The sequence below is a fragment of the Argentina anserina genome, chromosome 3 (assembly GCF_933775445.1).
Source record: "Argentina anserina chromosome 3, drPotAnse1.1, whole genome shotgun sequence".
Taxonomy (NCBI): domain Eukaryota; kingdom Viridiplantae; phylum Streptophyta; class Magnoliopsida; order Rosales; family Rosaceae; genus Argentina; species Argentina anserina.
The window spans coordinates 10940056-10962839 of record NC_065874.1 but is presented as its reverse complement, the minus strand read 5'-3'; the positions used below and the strand labels follow the sequence as shown (position 1 = coordinate 10962839).

General features: G+C 38.2%; 4 protein-coding genes across 5 annotated transcripts; 1 reads left to right on the top strand and 3 right to left on the bottom strand.

The window, feature by feature from the left end:
• Nucleotides 1-657: 657 nt before the first annotated feature.
• LOC126786079 (multiple organellar RNA editing factor 8, chloroplastic/mitochondrial-like) lies at nucleotides 658-2949 on the bottom strand. Its single transcript, XM_050511787.1, has 4 exons — nucleotides 2503-2949; nucleotides 2051-2148; nucleotides 1915-1980; nucleotides 658-1561 (listed from the first exon to the last, which is right to left on the bottom strand). The coding sequence occupies exons 1-4, from the start codon at nucleotides 2907-2909 to the stop codon at nucleotides 981-983; spliced, it is 1152 nt and encodes a 383-aa protein (XP_050367744.1). The 5' UTR covers nucleotides 2910-2949; the 3' UTR covers nucleotides 658-980.
• A 6025-nt stretch (nucleotides 2950-8974) lies between these two features.
• On the top strand, nucleotides 8975-11278 carry LOC126787728 (ABC transporter G family member 10). Its single transcript, XM_050513627.1, has one exon. The coding sequence runs from the start codon at nucleotides 9408-9410 to the stop codon at nucleotides 11229-11231; it is 1824 nt and encodes a 607-aa protein (XP_050369584.1). The 5' UTR covers nucleotides 8975-9407; the 3' UTR covers nucleotides 11232-11278.
• Nucleotides 11279-11420: 142 nt separating this feature from the next.
• Nucleotides 11421-15350, bottom strand: LOC126787729 (cold-responsive protein kinase 1-like). 2 transcript variants are annotated; one of them, XM_050513629.1, is made up of 8 exons: nucleotides 15236-15350; nucleotides 14953-15013; nucleotides 14202-14333; nucleotides 13347-13462; nucleotides 13002-13212; nucleotides 12688-12925; nucleotides 12254-12404; nucleotides 11421-12037 (listed from the first exon to the last, which is right to left on the bottom strand). In XM_050513629.1, exons 3-8 carry the CDS (start codon nucleotides 14272-14274, stop codon nucleotides 11663-11665), a joined length of 1164 nt encoding a protein of 387 aa, XP_050369586.1. In that variant the 5' UTR covers nucleotides 14275-14333; nucleotides 14953-15013; nucleotides 15236-15350; the 3' UTR covers nucleotides 11421-11662. The 2 variants fall into 2 exon arrangements, with proteins under 2 accessions (XP_050369586.1, XP_050369585.1); XM_050513628.1 differs by lacking the exon at nucleotides 15236-15350 and having other exon boundaries at nucleotides 14953-15163.
• A 1965-nt stretch (nucleotides 15351-17315) lies between these two features.
• On the bottom strand, nucleotides 17316-20645 carry LOC126785968 (protein DJ-1 homolog B-like). Its single transcript, XM_050511658.1, has 8 exons — nucleotides 20557-20645; nucleotides 20277-20477; nucleotides 19640-19789; nucleotides 19321-19506; nucleotides 18728-18808; nucleotides 18302-18502; nucleotides 18071-18211; nucleotides 17316-17668 (listed from the first exon to the last, which is right to left on the bottom strand). The coding sequence occupies exons 1-8, from the start codon at nucleotides 20581-20583 to the stop codon at nucleotides 17462-17464; spliced, it is 1194 nt and encodes a 397-aa protein (XP_050367615.1). The 5' UTR covers nucleotides 20584-20645; the 3' UTR covers nucleotides 17316-17461.
• Between the last annotated feature and the right edge of the window lie 2139 nt (nucleotides 20646-22784).

Below are 22784 nucleotides of genomic sequence, written 5' to 3'. Positions count from 1 at the left end.
CACCCCACCAGGTGGGTTAACCACAAAACTAAACATCGTTGCGGCGATACCAGTAGCCACTGCAATAAGCATTGCTCTGTGGCTTTCCACCCAAGCCTGTGACACCAGAACATATGTGCAACTCAAAATCCAAGATCAAAGAACCACAAATGGAACTGCGTTGCATAATTATAAACCAGTGAGCAAGTCAGATCCAAATTTTTGTGAGTACTTGTGTAACTCTAAAGTTGAAATCTTCTAAAAAAAGGCCTAGTATTAAAATTACAAGTACATTTTGGACAACACAATTCAAATTCTTACACTAGCAGATTAATTCTCACCAGCAAATCTATTACACACACACTATCTACACCAGCGAATCTACTTCATACAAAGACCAGAATTTACTGGAGCAGGGGAGCATTTGATTAATCATGTCTGCCCGAGAATCATAAGGGTCTAGATTGATGTTTTAAGTCAAGAGACAATTACTAGAACCTATAGTGCCTTTCAATCAATTAACACGAACAACAGGCATCCAACTCATCACCTAAAACCAACTACACCTTGAATATATGTTGTAAACAAGAATGAGTGAATAAAAGACGACTTGCACATATTCTAACATATATTGTCAATTGCAGAGGAGCTTATTTGATAGAACTAAGAAGAAAGTAATAGAAAGCATAATTCAGAAAATTATAGACTAGATATGATACCACAATACCAAAGTAACTAGATAGTCTGCTATTAGCCAATATGTGCACTACATGAAATAACTCATTACATAGCAAAGGAAGAAGATACCACTAATCATATCCAGCTATGACCATGAGATTATAACCATATTCAATTTTAAGGCAACCAGGTCCCAACCCAACAAGGAGTCAAACAAAAATACTAGAAAATGAAAAGCCACCAGGGGAAGCAGCCTCCTCCTAAAATCTCTCTACAGCATGTGTGACTGCCTACAGAGACTGATGGCAGCTTAGCATATCACCTCAATAACGGTTTTGACCACCACCATTGTTTTGGTATTGTGCAGGATCAGACCACGATGGCTGTGGTGGTGCTCCTCCCATGTTGTTCGGCGCTCCTCCCATGTTGTTCTGGGGCGGTGGTCCTCTCATATTGTTGCTTGGAGGCATCTGATTATAGTTGTTAGACGGCCCCTGATTGTAGTTGTTTGGCGGCCCCTGATTGTAGTTGTTTGGCGGCCCCTGATTGTAGTTGTTTGGCGGCCCCTGATTGTAGTTGCTTGGCGGCCCCTGATTGTAGGCTGCCTGCCCTCCACCGTAGTTGTTGTTTGGCGCACCCATGTTGGGAGGCATATTGTTGTTCGGAGGCCCAGCCATGCCAGGTCTATTTGGCCCAGGTTGATTAGGCAAGGGAGGGGGTCCACTGTTCTGGAACTCTCGGCGCTGCATGTTTTCCCTTCTATTGTTAAAGTTTCTTGAATTGTCAAAGTTCTTAGGTCTATCATTGCGCCTGTTTCTCTCATTCGCCCGACTATTGTTTCTTATCCACTCCTCATGGTACTTGGGATCATATGGTACCGCTTCCCCATTAATAAAAGGTTCCCCTGACAAAACAATCAGAAAGATCATGTAAAACTGACTCTTGCAGCCAAACTCGTTCCACACATGAATCAATGAAAGATCAGTTTCTACTAGACAACTTTCAGTGCAGTAGAAGAATCCAAACATGCATAAGGATTTTTACTTTCACAACAAAAAGAACCTAAAAGGAAAACAATCATTCATAGAATTATAAATCTTCAGACTTTCCTTCCCAACCAAAAGTAAGAGAAATGGAATTCTGTTACAGCTGACCACGCAATAGTGGATAGTGGATGGGGCCAAGAACTTAACTGATTAAAATGTTCTTTCTTTAGTATTTGCAAATAAGAGTTGAAAGTAACGAGCATGTCCTTACCTCCATAGTCCTTGTTTTTAACATCCAAGTAAGAATCAGGAAGCACCCAGCGGACCTTTGGCAATTCTACAAGAATATAATGAAACCATAAGTGCTCAATAACCCAAAAAAGCCAAGCAATCAGACGAACAAGTACCTTTCAGTTTGTACGACAGCTCCTCAGACACAAGTGCGCCAAATGCAAAGTAGCACCTAGTTGAAACAGAGTAAATCTTCATCCTCGCTTCTTCCTCACTGGTTGAGATGCACACACAAAAACAATTAATCAATAAACTTACACAACTATTCCAATTCATACCGTAAATAAGCACACAATTACTTCAGACCACAAAAATCACAAACCTAATACCATAGTTCAGCTTAAATCACAAATTTCAGCCCATCTATATACACCATTAACCAGTGTAACACTATGATCATAGTAACAGATTAAAAACAACAAGCTACACAATCGTGCTGTAATTGTAATTAATTATAAGAGTAAAAAATAAGCAGAAATGAAATAGTCCACAAAATTATTCACAAATAAAACAGTTAGTGATAAAATTAAGAGATGATAAAGCAGCAAAAGAGCTCGAAATCGGTCACCTTCCGACGACCAAGGCTAGGGTTTTGATGTACTCCTTGATGATGTCATCCCTAGTGACGCCCTCCTCCGGCGGCTCCATGACGACGAGCCAGTGCTCGAAGTCGCAGCCGTCGAGGAGGATGGTCTCCTTGGGGGGCCGGTTGGACCAATTCGGGTTCGGATCGCGGAGAGAGGTGTTGGTGGGGTTCGCCGAGAAGCATCGGACGGCGTGGGGAGAGAACTTGGCGGCGGAGGAGAGGGCGGCGCCAGCGAGGGGGCGGAGGCGGTGGATGAGGGAGCGGGAGTGAGCGGAGGAGAGAGTGGAGGAGGCGGCAGCGGCAGCGGCGGTGGAGAGGGAGCGGGAGAGGAAGGAGGAGGAGAGGGCTAGGGTTTTGGGGAGGGAGCGAGAGAGGAAAGAGGTCGCCATGGTTTTGATCTGTGTGATAAACCCTCGGAAGGAAACTGAGGAGATAAAGGGCTTAGGGTTTTGCAGCCGATATTTATAGTGGGGCGAGTGAGTGAGTGAATATTATTCTGTTACTTCGATGTCCAGTGTATTTACTTAAATACCCCTCATTCACCGGTGAGTATTGGGCTCATTTACTGATTCGGAAAGTGATTCCAATTCTCCCTTGAGATGTTTACTAAGTGAGAATAGATTTTATGTGGGTCCCATAATAATTTCAGAAATGAGTCCTCTATTTTTATTTGGGTGGGAGAAGTATTCAAATCTGATCACAGGATAATTAACTTTGCATTTAAAAATTATTCTCATCATTTATTGATAATTTAGAAATACCCCTATAAGTACATATGATTCTCATTTTGAATTTTGATTCCCACGTATTAGTAAACACATGCAAAAATCCCAATTTTCATTCTGAATTACAAGTAAACATAAGGATATGAATGATTCCTCCTCATTTTCATTCATTCTCTCTTCTATTCATTGTTAAACCTGTCATGAATTAATAAACATGCCCTAGAATTTTTTTTAAATAGTCGAAATTAAAATTACTTTTTCTTTTCACTAGCTTCACATCAGTGAGATGTCTATAATATTGGTGAAAGACTAGGTAAGTAAATATAGGTTTTCCATCCGTGCGAAGTCTAATTAAAAAAATATATATTTCTTGTTTGCTAGCTGGTGCCGGATGATGTTAATTCACCCATGTCAACTTGGGCTGTTACCAGACAGCTCTTTTGAAGGTGATTTACTCAAGTCATCTCTTGAATTGGGATTGGATCAAGTTTAGTAGAGGACTTCGAGCATTCGCTGTCAAAAGCCTTGGTGTTGCCGGTGCATGACAATTAAGCCTTGGTGGTTGATACAATATAGACTTAGGATTCTTGAATCTAATTAAAATCCTAATAGACTATTGGAGCTTTGGAAGATTTATTTTCATAGCTATAACTTACTAAAAATCTGCGCGCTAACTTCTTTCTTTTCTAAACTATGATTTAATTATTGAATTCTAATTTTCCAACTTGCATCAACGCGCAAAAACACAACAATCTCCATTTTACTGAGTTGATACCAATCGATAACTGCAACAAGATATCTTGAATCTCTTGAAATAACCGCAAACAAAACTCCAAGAATTAACCTCTTGGCAATGCTCTCTTGCTTCATTACATCTCAAGTGAGGAGGTGCTCCATCATTGCTTTGCAAAAAGGCTTGGTTGTGTTGTGTATCTAGGTTTAATCTTCTTCAGATCTTAAACCATTAGTTGATACGTGATGACGGTTCTAATAGCTGGATTAGCCCCGTGTAATGACACCACACAAAGATAAGAATAACTCTAGTCTTACAAGGAAGCGCTGTGGTGACGGCTACTAGGTATGTTTCCGTATGTACTTTGTGACTCAATATGTGTATACATATCATTGTGTGACTTTCGGCATGAGCTTTCAATGCATGCTTGCTTAATAAATGTGAAGGACAATATAATTGTGGTTACGTTGGGAGAGTAGTAACTGTAATGAAAGCTCGGTGTGAAACAGATCTCGGTTTTTGCCTTCTTACATATATGCATTAGTATGTGCTTGTGGTATATATATACTTCTCCTATTCATTACTAAATAATTTGCTTTCTTACTGATGGTGAGTTCTGACCATAATTGCATGGTATGTGTCATCAGCTTACTGCATGTCTTCATTCTTTTTTAACATCCCCTAACACTTTCCTTGTGTGTGATTCTATGAGGATCGATATTGGTATGGATGTTTCAGCAGTGGAATATGCAGTGGGCGAGGGTAGCCATAGAAAACACAACGTGACTTTGTTCAGCAATAGTGTAGTGAATCTAGCCCCATGATTATGTGAAGTTCACATAATCAAGGTTTCATTTTGCTTGTTTTGCATGTCTTACTGCGATCTAAGTGTCTTTTGCTTTGTGCAGGCTGGATCAGTTTCAATGCAAATCAAAAATAACGCGCGTAAGCCTGAGTGTCATGCTCCTGAGGCAGCAATTGATGGAAGTAGCTGGTGACATTATTTCAACTTTACTTGATCTTGTGAAATTTCTTCCAACTCGGGTATCTCGACGATTGATCCAGCGGTGCAATTTTAGAAACTTCATTGCTTGTTTTAATAGTTCGCTTGACTGTTACTATGGTAACATTGCACATCCTTGGAGCGGTACTATTTTCTTCTTTTGAGAAAGGGAAGATCCTTTAGAGTTTCAAATCCTTTCTACAAATTTTTGTTGAATATCACGGAGATTGAGGGAGCCAAGACTCAGGAGACCTTCTGATATGGTTGTATCACTTGTTTGCATGGTGAGGACATCACAGATTGAGGACTCAGTGTCGATTTTGTGTTGGATCATTTAAAGGAAGCTGTCAGGAACTGTTTTGTTATATGCACTAGCCTACTGGTTCAGTACCGCTGCAGGGAACCAATAAGAAAGATATGTTCACTAGTTGCGAAGTGAGCTATCAGCTTGAACAACAGCTGCAAGAAAAACTTATGTACTTAGACTTGGTGACGATCATACGATATTAGCTTTACTAGCATGTTTTGGTACTGCAGAGTCTGCAGTGACCTTTGATTCTGTTTTGGTCAATGTTTTAAAAAGCGAGAGTGTACCTCAAGGCGTTTTCTTGAGAGCCTTTAGCTTTAAAACTTAAGGCGTATTAAGTGTAATCTTTATGTTATAAAAAAATTAGTAGTTAAATATATAAATATATAATTATACACATAAAAAAATAAATATACGTAAGAAGTTACCAATATATTACATTTAGATATAATGAAATTCATAATTCAAACTTTTTAGATAGTTTTTATCAATTTAAACACATTATATATATAAGAGATATCTAAAAAGATTATTTATAAGGCGTAGTAAAATTAGTAAAATGTGTGAAAAACGTAACTATAGGCGTGAAAGACGTAAGTTTTTTAAACCTCATTGTTTAGACCGAAAAACAGAGATGTTAGGTAAGTAGTCTTAAGTTTTTTAAATCTCAAACAAGCCTTAAGGCGAGTTTTTTTTTAACATTGGTTTTTGTAGATGTATTGGCTTGATTTTTTTTTAACATCAGGCTTATTTAAGTGCACAAATAAGGTCTCGGTTGCTGCACATGAGGCTCTGGTTGTGGCATAATTAATCTGCTTTTGCTTTAAAAGAGGCATGTGATACGAATTTTTGGTAATTGTAGTGGCTATATGGCACGAATTTGGTAAAGGCACTAAAAGATTTGAAGATGACTGTGAATGCTTCGTTTCAAGATGACTTAAATGTAGTAGGAATGGATTGTATGAAATGTTCATCATGAATTAAAATAAATTGCGGTGACCAGGAGTTAACTTTCATCTCCCTCAGCCCCCAAGTCAAACTTAAAATGCTTGTATAATGTTCTTGCATCGAATGATCATCAACCTATGATCAAGCATGTTTGCATGACTTAAGTTTTAAAGATGCGGGGTATGCCACAGCAATAACAATACAGATGATTTTGAGCATCAAATAAAAGTGTATGGCAACATTCGCTTGTCTGCACTGAAGATAATAGTTTAACAAATAAGAGGATCTTGTTACTCTCGAGTGTTAATGTGGCCTGTGTCTTCTTCAAATTCGTAAATATAGCTGGTAGCTCCTACCACCATAATCTCTAATGTTCAACATGTGTTTGTTATGCCAGATTATCAACAGAGGTTTTTTTAACAAGGGATTGGAATCCTTGGGTAGACATAGATTGTATACATGTGTAATTTTGGCTGCACGTAGCTGGCTACTGCAGTCCCGGGAATGCATGGCGATTCAGTGCAGTATGGAGTGTGGACAACTAGACATAGACATTGGGTCCCCAAATTCCACCTGGTGGACCAACCATGACGCCAAACATCACAGAAGCGATCCCGGTAGCCACACCGATCAAAATGCCCTTCTGCTTCTCCATCCAATCTGACTCGCTCTCGGCCTTGGCCGTCCTCACTCTTGCCAATTCCTTAAGAAATTCTTCCTGCAAGGAAATCAAGCGACCCATGGTCTGCAAAAAAGAAAAATCCCACTTTCGTTATCTCCACACTACTAACACTAGACATGTATAATAAATTTCAAATAGATTTACCTCTGAAGACTCCTTTTGGAAATCCGGTTGAGGAACCATCTCAACCACCTCGGTGATTTCATTACGGACTTGGGGTGCTTCAGCAATGGTTTGATACACATGCCGAGGAAGGTGTGTGTATTTATGACGTTACTAATAAATCTTAATTTGCAACTGCTTTGTGTTCGCTTATTCACTCTGTTATTGTAGTCTGTAGCTTCCAATTTCATATTTGTAAATGCAGTTGATCTCCCTCAGTTGATCATGGTGATCACAGTGATGAGGGTTATTTTCATGTGGATTTTTCTAAGGGAGCTTATATTCATATATCTCAAAATAGTATTCAGACCTTTTTTTTTCTAATTTCATTTTGATTTTTTCACTACATGTGAAATCACCAAAAGACATATAAGAGTGAAAAAAGAAAAAGAAAAATTCTCAACCTGGCTATTTTATAATTTTCTTTTTTCGTTAATCCTTTATTTATTTATTTATTTATTTCAGACTAACCCTAATTTGAAATAATAAATTGAATAAGATGATTTAATTACTTTCATTTTTATTATTAAAAATATAATAAATAACATTATTAATCTTCATGTATCAATTGAAAAGCTACATATAATTTTTGATAAATTTCTTATGAGAGAAAAAATTGTCCAATAGATGTTAGAATTTTTCGTATTAATTTTACTATTTGGTGAGTTTCAAATCAATGAATGAAAAAAAACAATATTATTAATTATGAATTTAGAAGTGAAAAAGAAAATTAATTTGAAAAGATGGATTATGTAATTCTAAAGAATTTTTCGATTTGTTTATAATAATTGAATATAAAAGTAGAATTGGAAAAATATTAATGAATAGTAGATTTTTGATGTCTAATAATGATATATTGATTATGAGCATTTTCGAAAAGAATGGATGTCTAAATATCATTTTAAGTATTTGTAAAAGTAAAATAGATGTCTATTAAGTGAAGATGTCCAAATACTATTTTTGAAGATAGGAATAGAAACTCTTTTTTTTTCTAATTATATTTGCCTTATAAATTAGAGCTTTCCATTTCAAACAATAGAAAGTGAAAGTAATAATAGTTGTAAAACCTGTGTTGTATTTCTGGGTTGATGTTGAACCTTCATTCAAACACCACATTGATTCAATCGTACAAACTTTGTACTACAAAGTCACATGATTTTCTGGCTCAAGAATAGTTCTCAATTCTTGTATGTTGGATCGGCCTTTTTCTTGGTCACTCGTACTGAATTACATTGTCAACTCGAACTAACCACACAGGACTATTACATATGGCATTGATAGGAATTCAATGACCATAGACGTACCTAATTAACATAATACATTTTCTTACATAGAGTAATTCAATGACAAAACAAATCTTTGATATTGCGGATTAGAGTTTAGGATCTGGAAAATAAAATAAAAAAACAACTAAGGTTAAGCACAAATTGAAGAGACTGAGCTCCCCTCTTCACTTTGATTATTGATTTTTTTTTTGTGGGGCGTTACTCCGACCGAATTTTTTTTAATGATCATTTGATATCATATCTAAGTTGGGATTAGCGATTGCAATGCACATGTATTTCACATACATAACGGAGCTAGAGCCTGAAAATGAATGACGACAACAAATTCCGATTGAACGAGTTCGAACATATTCATGACCGTAGACTCCGCAGTTGTAAAATCGAGTTGCTTAAGGGAGTCTACAATGTAAAACTCTCGGTAGCGTCTGATTGTATACATTAACTCAATGTATGCACTCGATAGATAACGTCTCATTAAACTAGTCACATCTTTGAAGGTGACAGTGGATGATTATGAACACATAATGGACTCATGATCATGAAAGTGGATGGTGACATGGCTAATTGTTGCCCTTGACTAATTGGTCCATTTCAGTAGCATTTTCCAACCAAACTTTGCAGATTGCTGAGCCGATGAGTTAAAAAGTGGGCAGATAGTGAAGCAACTAACACCAACCCTACACAGTACGTCAATAATCAGCTCACCTGAAATAAACATAAGCACCCCCATAAAGCAAGTCATCCTCTTCCTCTCTTTCTTTCTCTGGTTTCTCATGAACCTCTCCAACTCTCTAATTAAGCTTCCATTCTCCATTTCCAACAACAACAGTAATAAAAACAATACCAAGTCAACTGTACTACATAGTTTTCCATGTGTCTTAAGTTCAACCCCTTCATCAAAGCTGGCTTCTTCTCTAGGTTAACCTGTGTGGTAACTGGTAACACCAAGTTTGGTGTGTTAGCTCATCTCCCGTAATATCACTCAACCGTATCATCCCACAAATATCGCGTTTTCTCTCAAGCTTTCACTCTTTCCCCACAATGGAGTTGCCCGTGAAGAGTCCGGTAGGCGGTGGCCAGAGAACACCATACAGAATCGAAACCAGAAATCTGAGCTACAAACTATGTGCTCAGTTTGATGAAATGAAATGGGGGCTTTGTGGTGGTGCCAAGAGAGTTCCAAGCTTCATTTTGAAGAATGTGAACTGTGAAGCAAGGCCTGCTGAGATCACTGCAATTGCTGGTCCTAGTGGAGCTGGGAAAACAACGTTGCTAGAGATTCTTGCTGGAAAGATCTCCCCAAAGAAAGTGTGTGGTCAAGTGCTGGTTAATAATCTCCCCATGGAGGCTAAAAGTTTTCGGAGATTGTCCGGGTATGTTACTCAAGATGATGCCCTATTTCCCTTACTTACAGTTGAAGAAACACTTACGTATAGTTCCATGCTGAGGCGTCCTGGTGGGAGAAAAGAGGCTGCAGGCAAAGTGAGGCAGCTGATGAAAGAGCTAGGGCTGGAACATGTTGCGGCTTCAAGAGTCGGCAGTGGATCAAGCAATAATGGAATTTCGGGTGGAGAAAGGCGCAGAGTTTCGGTTGGAGTTGATTTGGTGCATGATCCAGCTGTAATTCTGATCGATGAACCAACTTCAGGTCTGGATTCTGCCTCAGCTTTCCATATAGTGTCATTGCTCAAAACAATGGTTGTCAATCAAGGCAAGACTATTGTTCTCACCATTCACCAACCTGGTTTTCGGATCCTAGAGATGCTTGATCGTCTTGTTCTGCTTTCCAGTGGATCTGTCATGCACAACGGATCCGTGCATCTTCTCAAAGAAAGGCTCAGGTTTGTAGGCCATCGCATCCCCAACCATGTGAACATGCTTGAATTTGCAATCGATGTTGTTGAAAGCTTGGATACACAAATTCCAGAAGCCTTGAACAACGAACAGAACCTCAGAGGGAATCATAAGTTTGAGCATCATTTTCACATTTCAGAAGGAAAGAAGCAACTCTACAGGAACTCTAGACTTGAGGAAGTTGTTATACTAGGAGAAAGATTTTGCAGCAACATTTTCAGAACCAAACAACTGTTTGTCACAAGAGTCGTACAAGCTTTGGTAGCCGGTTTACTACTGGGAACCATATTTCTAAATGTAGGCAGAGAACAAAGTACGATTGCTTTACAAACCCAGACTGGATTTTTTGCCTTCAGCCTCACTTTCTTGCTATCTTCCACTACAGAAGGCCTGCCAATTTTCTTACAGGAAAGAAGAATACTGATGAGTGAGACTACCAAAGGAGCTTATAGAGTTTCCTCTTATGTTATAGCAAACACCCTCATATTTCTTCCTTTCTTATTAATGGTTGGTATTCTCTTCTCCACTCCAGTTTACTGGTTGATCGGATTAAGGGGAGACGTCGACAAGTTCATCTACTTCAGTCTTGTGGTCTGGATGGTTCTTCTGATGTCCAATTCTGTTGTAGCATGTTTCAGTGCTCTTGTGCCGAACTTCATCATGGGGACATCAGTTGTTTCGGGGCTAATGGGATCCTTCTTTCTCTTTTCGGGCTACTTCATTCCGAAGGATAACATTCCAAGTTACTGGCTTTTCATGCATTACTCGAGTCTTTTCAAGTACCCTTTTGAGTGCTTTATGATAAATGAGTATGGAGGAGGGCAGGCAAGAAGGTGCATTCAGATAAATGACGGAGAATGCAATCTATATGGGGGTGAAATGCTAAGACAGCAGAATCTAAGAGAGACACAAAAGTGGAGCAATTTGGCTGTGATGCTGGGTTTCATAGTTGGTTACAGAATCCTTTGTTTTCTTATTCTGTGGTACAGATGCTACAGAAATAGAAACTAGCTAGAAAGTTTTCGTATACAAATATACAAATTGTTGATGATGTTCCAGTTTTCAATTCTTTTGTATATTCTTTTCGGATGATCAAACTACAATATCATCTTCATATATAAGAAGCTAATGGCTAGATGGCTAGCAGTCTTCAAAAAACATAGGTCTCTGTAGTGTACATGATACTTGGATGTAAACACAGGGAGGGTAAGGGGTTCTTTATATAGTCGGGAATTTCTTTACAGACCAAAAAGATGAAGCCTAGGTGAATATAGAACTTTACAAGAATACTGTTACCCTACAAAATGGTTGAAGGACTATTTCATAGACGGGGAAAGCAAAGAATGATGGTGGATACTTGTTCTCCAAAACAAGTAAACAACAATTATAACTGATGAGGATCCTACCCAAACCAAATATACCAGAAAGATGTTTCGCTGGTCCTAATTGCTCCGGTCATATATAGAATTGAAGGTCATGGTGGCAAACGTAGTGGTGACCTGTTCCGAGGAAGATGAGGAATTGATAACCCTACCAGAAGGTGATATCGTGTAAGATGAGTGTTTGGCATCAGCTGAATCTCCCTGATCCATGAACTCAGAAAGCATTCCAGGTTTGTCTATCTTCTCGTCATCCACATCCACCTCACCTGTCAGCATCTTAACAACCATAGACATGGATGGTCGGATCTTAGGTTTGTCTTGGGTGCAAAGAAGACCAATCTTCATGAATCTGCAAGCTTCCTCAACATTCAGATCTTCACCCAAGAAAGTATCGATCAACTCCTCCAGCTGGCCCCTTTCAAATAGTTCCCATACCTGCAACAGGAGAATTTTCATTTGATAAGATTTATCAAGATCCGAGGGGAAATTCTGGCTTATCAGTATATCAAATTGGCATAAGAGTATGCCCATTTGAGAAGAAATCTTTCATCATTACTACAAAGAGCAAAGTAAAAACTATAAGCTATTTCGAAGACATTAATTTAGTGATAGGAAGTACTTATTGATGACATTAGTTTCAAAGATTTATACCCTTTCGAGAAGATACTGTTCTTTAGATGGTAAACGTCTGTTTGTGTTGCACCTGCCAGTAACAATTTCCAAGAGTAAAACACCAAAACTGTAGACATCTGCTTTCCTCGTCACTTGACCTCGTATGGCATATTCAGGTGCTAAGTAGCCTCTGCAAAAATCAAACAGGAACCCGAGTGCATCATGATAAACGTGTAACATGAGAGATAGAGAGAGAGAGAGAGAGACACACACACACACACACAACTTTAAACATAAAACTAGTACACAGCCAAAACCAAAGACTTTCACCAGTTTAATAGATCTTTTAGGGGAAACTTTTCGAACTAATAATTTTTAATTATTTCTTTACAATCCACTGAGTGGTAAAAAAATTCCTTTCATGAACTCCATAGGATATATAAAAAGAGTAGAACTAAAAGTTGTGAACTTACGCTGTTCCAGCGACACGAGTACTAACATGGGTCAAGTTGGGAGAGATAAACTTTGCAAGACCAAAATCTGAAATTTTGGGCGAAAGGTCTTTATCAAGGAGTATATTGCTTGCTTTAATGTCTCTGTGAATAATATGGGGTCGAACATCCTCATGGAGGTAAGCAAGCCCCTTTGCAATACCAATGCAGATTTTACACCTTGTTTGCCAACTAAATTGGATGCCACTCTGACCTCCATCTATAAAGTGCAGGGGGACTATGTCATCATCCAGACAATTATTTAATTCAAATAAAGACAATGTAAATAGACTTACCAAGAAGAGTTTGTGAAAGGCTATTGTTCTCAAGATAGCCATAAACCAATATCCTATGATCTCCTTCTGCACAGCAACCATACAGCTTAACTAGGTTCTCATGATTAACACTTGCAATCACCTCAATTTCTGTCAAAAATTCTCGCGACCCTTGCCTAGAATCTCCTGACAATACCTTAATTGCTGCCAAAGAGCCATCCTTTAGTGTTCCCTGATCAAACACATTTCCCAATAATTCGGAGAGGCAAAAGTCAATGAAATGGTTTTTGTGACAATGAAGTGGTGCTGACCAAGTATTCCTCAAAAGTAATAACCAAAAGCATTCTCTCTGAACTGTGATGTTACCTTGTATACGGATCCAAAGCCTCCCTGCCCAATTTTCTTCACTTCACTGAAATTTTCAGTGGCATTTTGCAGTTCCTTGTAAGTGTACAGTTTGACATTCGAAATATGTGAAACAACTGCGTCCATACAAGGACAGTACCCATTAGAAGCTTTCTGGGTAGAATGGAAATGCAATGCAAAGCTCAAAGAGAACATTAGTTTCCTTTATTTGAAACGCTTGACAATGTAAGTTAAAGACTTGGTAACACTAAGCATGCATATTTTTTGAATAAAATGAACAAATGAAACGTATATAAGTCATCTTCATGCATAATTTACGCAGTTGCAGAAAGTAAATGAGAGAACAGACTAAATGGACACCTAACTTAAATTAAAAAAACAAACTCCTGAATCTAAAGCAATCTGTACACAAATTAAATAAATCAGTCTTAGTTGCATAGCCATGTGATCTCATAAGAAGTCAAGGGTATCAAGATCTAGAAGGGAAGCCATTCAATGATAAACTTGAAAAAGAACAATATATCAGTAGGATAGCAACTTTCTATGGTAGGCTCTGAGCCACATACTTCAAGCTGGTTTGGAATCAGTAGGCAAGACTGATACACGAATACTATGAAAGCACGAAGCAAAGAAAATGCTCCTGTTTTGGCCATACGTGACTTAGAAATTTGTTCCAATCTATTTCACAAAGGAAGAGCAGCTAATGGATCTGAAGTAACTAATAGAGTACTTAACTGATATAGGATCAACATCATATTTGGATGACTGTTTTTTTTTTGGTCAATTATTTGGATGACTGTCAATTCTTCAATGATCTCTACATAGGAACAACAGAATAAAGGCATCAGCACTTACCTTCATCAATTTCAACTGTCCGTTTAACTGAAGAAGCTGCCTTCTGGCGAAACAAGCAAGAGAAGCAAGTCATCACCCTCTTTTTACTTCAAAAATCAGCTCAAATCAATCGATATCTTCAATCCTGTGACTCTGTGAGAGTACGGAAACAAAACATGTCAACAACTCCCAGTCTTGTCAGGAGACAGATGAAATATGCACTAGTGAGTTATCCATCAATAGGATAAGAATTAACAGTCACAAATCTATAGCTTATGAAATTTAGAGGGCACATCAAGGTGGCTATGTTATTCTGCACGCTCTGCCTACCAAGTACCAACTGAAATGAGATAAGGGCAGCCCCGCTGCATTGTCAATCTCCTTTCAAAATACAAAAAATCTGCTGCTTTTTCAGATGCTACTACGTTATAATTGGGAACATCTAAAATCTGCTTGCAAATACACCCAAAAACACAGCAATTTTCACAAGGCCTAGAACCAAATTTCATGAATCGATGAAAGTTGGCACCTGGCAGGTATAGTTACAGTTGGGATCATAGGTTGCTGACAGAAAAATCTGCACTATTGGGGTAACTGAAGACAACTAAAGGATTCAAGACAAGAATCAATGAACTATATATCATTACAAATCTCAATGAACTGGATATAAGACATGCAATCCTCTGTGCTATAAAAGCAACGGAATAAATTGACCAACTGCAAATCTTACAAGTCAAAACAGGAAGCAACAAAGTTTTGAGATAACTCTTACCTCTACAACCCTCCAAAACGAGATAAAACGTGGGTTTCTGCTATCTTCCCAAAGGATTTTTCTGAGACATATGAAACCATTATGGTGTGAGTATTCAAGAACCCAGCAAACAGATCCAAAATCAGTTCTTTCTGTTTCCAAAAATGGTGTATGAAAAGTCAAAAGTGTTGGGTTTCCTTACATTCTCTTAGCAGCCAAACAGAGTTGTAAAAGAAGATGAAAAAGAACCCAAGATGGGAAATAGAGTTCATTCAAAGATAAAGAGGCTTGAGTTTTGACTTACGGCGCTAGTGTGGTACAGGTTGTAACAGAAATCTGGGTGGGGGGCAGAGAAAACTATATTTCCTCAAGTTGACGACTTCGAAATGTTTAACTAGTCTGGCTGTCCAGACGTTTTCATCTTCAACTAAAATAACTGATCACTGCTCCTCTGCTACCTAAATGCACGAGATTCAAAAGACTTGTGTTTTCGAAAGATCTAAGATTCTTGTTTTCATGCCATATTCTTAAAATTCTATTTTCTTTTTGTTCTACCTTACTAGGCTTACTTGATGTTGATGGTGTTATCACTAGATACTGGTCATTCGGACACGATACGTTATAAAACTATCTTCATAGTATCTCAGTTTCTAGAATATTTTTCGACCAGTTTAGTCTCTAAATTTCACGAGAATATTAGTTGTTTCATTTCAACATAAAACTTTTCTTCTAATCTATGTCACTTATGTGGAAATGAGGCATTAATATGTGAAGATTAGCGATTAAGCTCAAACACAGGAGGCCTAAATTTTGCTAGGGATCGTGGATGTGCTTCTTTTTAATTGCGTGAGGAATGTATCCGTTCATAAGTATATATAATGCTACATATAGCACTCTAGTTTTAATTATAAGTAGATGAAACAAGGAAGGTTCAAGGTTGTCACAAACTAACAATTAATACATCAATGTCCTCAGGAAGTGTCAAATTGGAATGCAAAATTTTCACACGACATGCTCAAGTGTGAAACAAATCAAACGAAGCTTAAATGATTTCTTCTGTAATGTAGTCATCATTCGTCATGTACACGTCTGTCTATTAATATATGACTATTCTCCTTTGACATGCCGTGCAAGACTGGACAGAAAAGATTTTCTAAGGACATATTTATCAATATTATTATCATTATTGGTTACAATATAATCATCATATACTCACGTAATTACTTGGTATAGTATTAGATCAGATAAGTCCTTTGTCGATGCTTAATTGGTTAGAAGTTGGAAGTAATTGCTGGAAGCCTAGCTAGACTGGGCAGACAACTATAAATATGTATGCGTACCTTGGTATAATGCAATCGACTCGGACTGACCTGGCCGGCTTGCTTGATTTCCAAGACTAGGGGACGTACGTTACTAAAGAAATTAAGACGTAGTTGCCCTACTCCATATATAGGTTGCTGGTTGACTTGGGATTTGTTTGCTCGACTACAGTGACCTAGCCAGGTTAGGGTCATGGATACATACGTTTTCTCCCATAGAATCCATAGTGTCCGTGTGATATACATGAAAGTCAATAGATATAGCAAGAATATCTTGTGTGATTCTGTTCTCTTCGGAAACTTCATGATCATTGTGTGATCTTGCTAGTTAATTTCTTCTCACTCCTTTGATGAGTCGACCCTCTAAGATTGTGGCAGGGTTCCAACTTCAAAGATGATACCTACTATTTTCCAAATGTCAAAAAGAAGCGAATGATTATTCCAAAGGTTCTAGATTGATTGTTCCAGTACATCATGGTCAAATGTAGACATTTAATCATGCTCCATTTCTAACTTTCTGAAAAAAACAACAACTTGTGAACTTGTTTATCATCGCAACTAGCTTTTCAACAGCTTTCACCACAACCTGTTATCAAATGTTACTTGAATCTCCCGACCTGAAATCCTAGTTTTTTATTATTAAAACTACTGACATACCAGTTGTTAGGTAGACTAATTTAATTAGATAATATAAAAAAGCAAATAGACAACGAAAGGAACCGGAAAAACAAAAACAAAAAGTTTGGCCTTGTAATTTTGTGTATGTCAGTATGTACAGATACATAGCATGACTGCAAATCCCTTGAACTGAATGATGATGATGGCATCCAAAGCTAACATGGAGCAGTTTTATTAGACTGACTTTTGACAAGTGTGGATATAGATGAAGACTAGAAGATGGTCGAACAAAAACTACATAACTAAGATGCTCTTAATTCATTCGAATAGTCAAAATTTTGTGTCAAATTTAGATTTTGACTTGTGACATGGAATAGGCAAAATCGACAAACGAAAATGTCATTTTCAAATATTATTATATTATATTTATTATTCTCTCTCTTCTTTCTAAGTAGGCAGTGAAATCAGAGACTTCTAGGCCCATCTATCGGAAGATCTGGAGCTCCTTCGATACAGTTTATTTACATACAAAGCCGTGGTACATAACCTCATAAACACATGAATCCCACTCTTGACATCTCTATGTGCTAGTTTTATGGATGAACAAAAACCATAACTTTTGCAAGCTCTATAGCTTTCTCACGGCCAAAAAATTTCTCAACAATTCCTAGTGCAAACTCCATTGAAGTTCCAGGCCCCCTGCTGGTGATGAGGTTACCATCAACCAATACCCTATTTTCAATTTCACTTTGGTCTGACAGCTTGTCGCACATTGCGGGGAAAGCTGTGGCCTTTTTTCCCTGCACAAAAGAGAAAACATAGTTTACAACTGGATGCCAACACTAGAATATGAAAGAGATCTTAGATGTTGATATTTAAAAATGTTACATTGACATTTCAAAATGTAAAAATGAAGGTAATGCAATGGTTTTTGAGATACCAACATTGGATGACTATCATACAATATCAGATTCCAAGAGAAAGGATCTTAACTATGCGTAAGAGAATCCAACAAGCACATTCATTAGGTGATCTAATGGAATTAGAATTAGCTAGTATATTACCTCATTCAATGAACTGTCAGCTCTAGGTTAATGAATTAATCAAGTTTCGGTGGAATTTCAATGAATAAGATTTCAAAAAAAGGCTGTAAGGCATACCCTTTTTTTTTAGGAAAAAAAAAACAATGCTATAAGGCATACCTTGAGTAGGCCATGAGGTTCAAAGACCAAAGCTGGTGAAGCACATATTGCTCCACAAGGCTTATCTGATTCCCACTGCTTTTTTAACAAATTTACAAGTGTTTCTGATTTTGCAAATTCTTGAGCACCACCAAGTCCACCCTGAAACATAGAGAATATAATTAACCACTTAACCTAGTCAACTCGTGAATAGTAATGATTAAACAATGGCGAACAAGAAAACTAACTTACAGGCAAAACTATTAGGTCATACGAACTTTTTGCTACTTCCTCCAGGAGCACATCTGCTTCCAGCTTAACTTTGCGGGAGGCAACAATTTCTAGCTTGTCTTCTACAGATGCCACTACAACGGTTGCTTTGGCTCGTCGTAGAATATCAATGATCATAATAGCTTCCATTTCCTCTGTACCATTAGCTATTGGTACAAGAATCTGACCACAGACAAAAAAAAGTCATAAAGGAGACTCGTAGCATTTTAATAGGAATAACAATTCTTCTTGTCATGTCAAACTCAAGAGAACTGTAGCCAACTGACGACTGTAGCCAACTGTCAGTTCATAGTGAACTTGTGTGAAAAGGCAAATATCTCACAAAGTCACAACTTAATTTCCAAAGTAAACACAAAAATAGTTATATACAGTAAATGAAATGTTCACCTTTGGGGAATCAGTGCAAGTCCACTTCATTGGGTTTAGCTCAGTTATGGTATATTCCTTCCCATGGTTGGGACGCATCACCTGAGTATAAATTTGAAGTCACAGACCCAGCACATACAGAAACAAAAGAGTATTCCAATATATACATTAACCACTTTGCTGATAGAAGTAAGAGACATGGAAAAGGTCCAATAATAACACAACCTTTTTATTTCCAATTTCTTAGACAATGATAGCTTCCCCGACCTCTAATCTTCCCCTTTTCTGAATTGAACACGAACACTACAATTTCCTGTTCAATTGTCACCCTTTTTTCCCCAGTTAATCAAATGATTCAAATGACTTAAAAGTTTCATTTCTAAACTCCACCAAATTGTTGTACTATAAAAAGTTTTACTGAATCCCTGTTCCCTTACTGAACTTCTTTTCCTACATCAGATATGCAACCAATATCTGTTGTACCAATTCTATAAAAATCAAACCACCAAAATGACCTTATCTGCAAATGCTATTTGTCATAGTTTTATACTTTTTTTTTTTGCTTAAGAAAGAATGCAACAAGCCAAAAGAAACTATGCTGAGGAAGCATTTACCAGGGGACCAGAAACTTCATCAGCTTTCTCTTTCCCATACAATTGCTCAACAAGTGCAACAGAAAACTCCATGGTAGTACCAGGTCCACGACTTGTCACAGAATTGCCATCTAGCTGCACTCTCGATTCAACAGCAGTTGCACCAGATGCTGCCAATTGCTCCATAAATGATGGATAGCAAGTTGCCTGTCAAAAAGCAGTTGAGGCGCATGAGCTCAGATTGAGTTACTTCAAAGAAACAACTCAAACAGGTTACACTGAAAAACAGAAGAAAAAGAAGGAAATAAAAAAGCACTTAATCGAGGTTTACAGTACTTACTTTCAATCCCTTCAGCACACCCCAAGATCCAAAAGCCACTGCAGGTGAAGCACAAATTGCAGCATAGGGCATTCCATTGGCAGCTTGCTTTTTTACCAGGCTCTCCAGGACCTCACTATTCTTAAGATTGGTAGCACCTGGAATGCCTCCCTAATTTAATTACAATAAGCAACCAACAAAGCAAACTTCAAAAACGCATACAATAGACCAATGCAAGTACAGATAGATATAAGTTAATTCTATCAAACGATAAAAGATCATCAGAAGAAAATAACAAAAAGAAAACAGCTGGTTGCTTAAAATTGATACGACCCTCCTACAGTTGCATGTAAAGTATCCAATTAATTCCCTGAATTTTCAGTAGCAACTTTCTAATTAAATTAATAATCAGATCCTAATCACAAGCCGATTTGGATGACATGAACAACCACAATCCTACATCCAGCAGCTTCTTCAAATAATCATACTTTTCCAGTAATCATTTCAGAATTCCTGCTGTTCTTGTTGGTTTTACCTTTCCTAAAGACCATCACGTTTTGAAGCAAAATCAAACAAAAGCTGCCAAATTTGAACATGTAATACACAAATAAGAACAATACAAGTAAATGATTCAGAAACAAAGGACGGAGCTACTCACAGGTAGAGTGATGAGATCAAACGAGCTCCCGCCGCAATCGGAGACCAAAGCATCAGCGATGATCTTAACCCCGTGACAAGCCTCAACCCTCAGCTGCTTCTCCACAGAAGCCACGGTGACGTCAGCTCCGGCACGGCGCAGAACATCGACGGCGATGATGGCCTCCATGGGCTCCGTGCCGTTGGCAATCGGAACCAGAACCTGCCAATACTCACAGGGTCAGTCTCGGGCTCGAAGAAGAGGAGGAGGAGGAGGAGGAGGAGCTGAGAGGTGTTGTTACCTTCTTGGCGGGAGAGGCGGAAGCCATGGCGGTGGTGGTGGAGGAGGAGGAGAGAGGGAAAGAGAGTGAAGAGTGGAAGAGTGGTTTGGTTGAATTGGCCACATGAAGAGTGGTGGTGGTGGAGTGGTTGGTTGAAATATCGCAAAATATCGTACAAAAAGCTGTTGGTTGGTCAAAGATATATCGCTAAGTGAGAAAAACGAAAATATCACCGAAATATCGAGAATATTTTCGATTTTTCAGACCTTCGTTGGAACAAGTGCATGCTTGCCGGGACTACATATTGTATTTTTTATGTACGAACTACTACGCTCTCAATTGAGCACACTCCTATACGTGTAGACAAACCCGTCTCCTACGAACTCATGGACTCTGCTTCTATTGGTAGAATGGTAGTCCTAAGCGATAGGGTGACTACTGTTAATGATAGAATGACCAGAATTGAGGTAGGGTGACTACTGTCAATCTCCCTCCTGCTTTGATGACTAGAGAAGCAACGCAATTGATCAAAGCTTTAGATGATGCTATTTCCACACTTTCTTTTTCATATTAACACACATTTTCTTCACAAAGATTTTGAACATTAAATTATTAACACACAATTGGAGTCTTATTTATGGGCTTAAACTTGCTTCAAAACTTAATATGTCTGAGTTGCAAATTGAGTATGACTCTATCATCCTTGTTAATCTTTTGCAAAGCTAGAATCTTCATCTACACCGTCTTGGCTCTTTGCTTAATGGCTACAGGAATGTTATGGCTAAAATGGATGATACTAGCCTTATTCACATTTTCAGGGAATCAAACATGACAGCAAACTCTTGCTAATGTAGTATCAGTCATGAACTTGGTATTATCACCTTCGAAGATCCTCCTGCTCATGCTGCTCAAGCCTTTTTTGATGACATGTGTGCTACTACTCGTTCCAGAAGATTTGGTGCCTGCTATAGCTTCTAGTTTGCTTTTCCTTTTTGCTTGTGTCTTTTAGACACCAATTGTAACTAAAAAAAATATTACTATTTTCTTTGAAATGGGGTGTACTAACACACAGAAAAATGTATGTTAATAGCACAACTGTATTCATTGTATTGATCAAGTGAGACGCAAAACAAAATATACTTGGATTATAAATTTTGGCATAACAAGTAAATGGAAAGAAAGGCGACATTCTGTTAATGTTGGTTTTGGTGTGAATGTGATTGAGTACAACTAAGAGATTAACGAAGATGGTTGTTCGCATTTGGAATTTAATTTAGTTAATGTACAACAAACACCATTTAGTTTTAATACCTCTTCTATCGCTATGCTAGGGTTTCTAGCGGCGGCGACAAAACCTTCTAATCCTATGGCGGTGGCCACAAAATCCCTCTCCCCTTGCATCATTTGGGTGACTGGGTTATCTTCTCCTCTTCCTCTTCTACCTTTTGATGGTGTCGTTGATTTCTTGGATCTGGGTCGGCTCCGACCTTGGTCGGGTGGCGGCGGATATTTTTGGTTTTGGATCTCTGGTTTCATAATAGCTAATGAGTGCCTTGTTCTCCGGTGGGTTTTTGCTGGTTGGTTTTGCTGCGTCATTGGGATAGGTGATGATGTTTGTAGCGGGTGATGGCTAGTGGCTCAACTCGAGCTGCTCGTGACCAAATGGGGAGGTCGTTCGACTGGTTTTTTTTTTTCCTTCTAGATTTGGGGATCTGTGATGGTCGCTGGCTAGTTCTCTTGGTGATAGAGGGATGCGTGTTGGACACTTGGACCCTGGCGACTATATGGTCAATGGAATCAGTTCTAATTTCTAAAGGCTTAGTCATCTAACGTGCATCGGCTGTTGGCAGTGGTTTTGTGGCAGTTGGTTCTGGCTTTTGGGCTTTGTCCATGTATTTGGGCCGTTCAGTTGGGCCTCGGGACCTTATACCTAGAGCAGATGTTGTGAGCCATTTTGGTTTACAAGTGCATGCAGTTGGATTGTAGATTCAAGGGGCAGTGCAATTTGTAAAATCCGAATGGACATAATTTGAGTCGTGTCGTAGTTATGTAATAGTGTGGTTGTTAAAATTTATTCATGTCTTATACATCATATGTATACTATTAATTTTGTGCTTCAAGACTATGAAAATGTGAGTGAATCTTAGTTTTGTTGGCTAGTTTTCCTTATGGATTGTTAGTTGTTAGATAGTTTTCTTAGAGGTAGCTAGTTTATTTGAGTCATAAAATTTAGCTCTTTTTGTCGGCAT

Excerpts from the sequence above, each read along its gene's own strand:
- LOC126786079 (XM_050511787.1), bottom strand. The coding sequence starts at position 2,909 with ATGGCGACCTCTTTCCTCTCTCGCTCCCTCCCCAAAACCCTAGCCCTC. Across the intron at positions 2,149-2,502 it reads CTAGCCTTGGTCGTCGGAAG|TGAGGAAGAAGCGAGGATGA; the intron begins GTGACCGATTTC and ends CATCTCAACCAG. Across the intron at positions 1,981-2,050 it reads GCTGTCGTACAAACTGAAAG|AATTGCCAAAGGTCCGCTGG; the intron begins GTACTTGTTCGT and ends ATATTCTTGTAG.
- LOC126787728 (XM_050513627.1), top strand. The coding sequence starts at position 9,408 with ATGGAGTTGCCCGTGAAGAGTCCGGTAGGCGGTGGCCAGAGAACACCA.
- LOC126787729 (XM_050513629.1), bottom strand. The coding sequence starts at position 14,274 with ATGACTTGCTTCTCTTGCTTGTTTCGCCAGAAGGCAGCTTCTTCAGTT. Across the intron at positions 13,213-13,346 it reads GCTTTGGATCCGTATACAAG|GGAACACTAAAGGATGGCTC; the intron begins GTAACATCACAG and ends GTGTTTGATCAG. Across the intron at positions 12,926-13,001 it reads CCTTTCACAAACTCTTCTTG|ATGGAGGTCAGAGTGGCATC; the intron begins GTAAGTCTATTT and ends TGCACTTTATAG.
- LOC126785968 (XM_050511658.1), bottom strand. The coding sequence starts at position 20,583 with ATGGCTTCCGCCTCTCCCGCCAAGAAG. Across the intron at positions 19,790-20,276 it reads TTGATCTCATCACTCTACCT|GGAGGCATTCCAGGTGCTAC; the intron begins GTGAGTAGCTCC and ends TAATTAAATTAG. Across the intron at positions 18,809-19,320 it reads ATGAAGTTTCTGGTCCCCTG|GTGATGCGTCCCAACCATGG; the intron begins GTAAATGCTTCC and ends ATTTATACTCAG.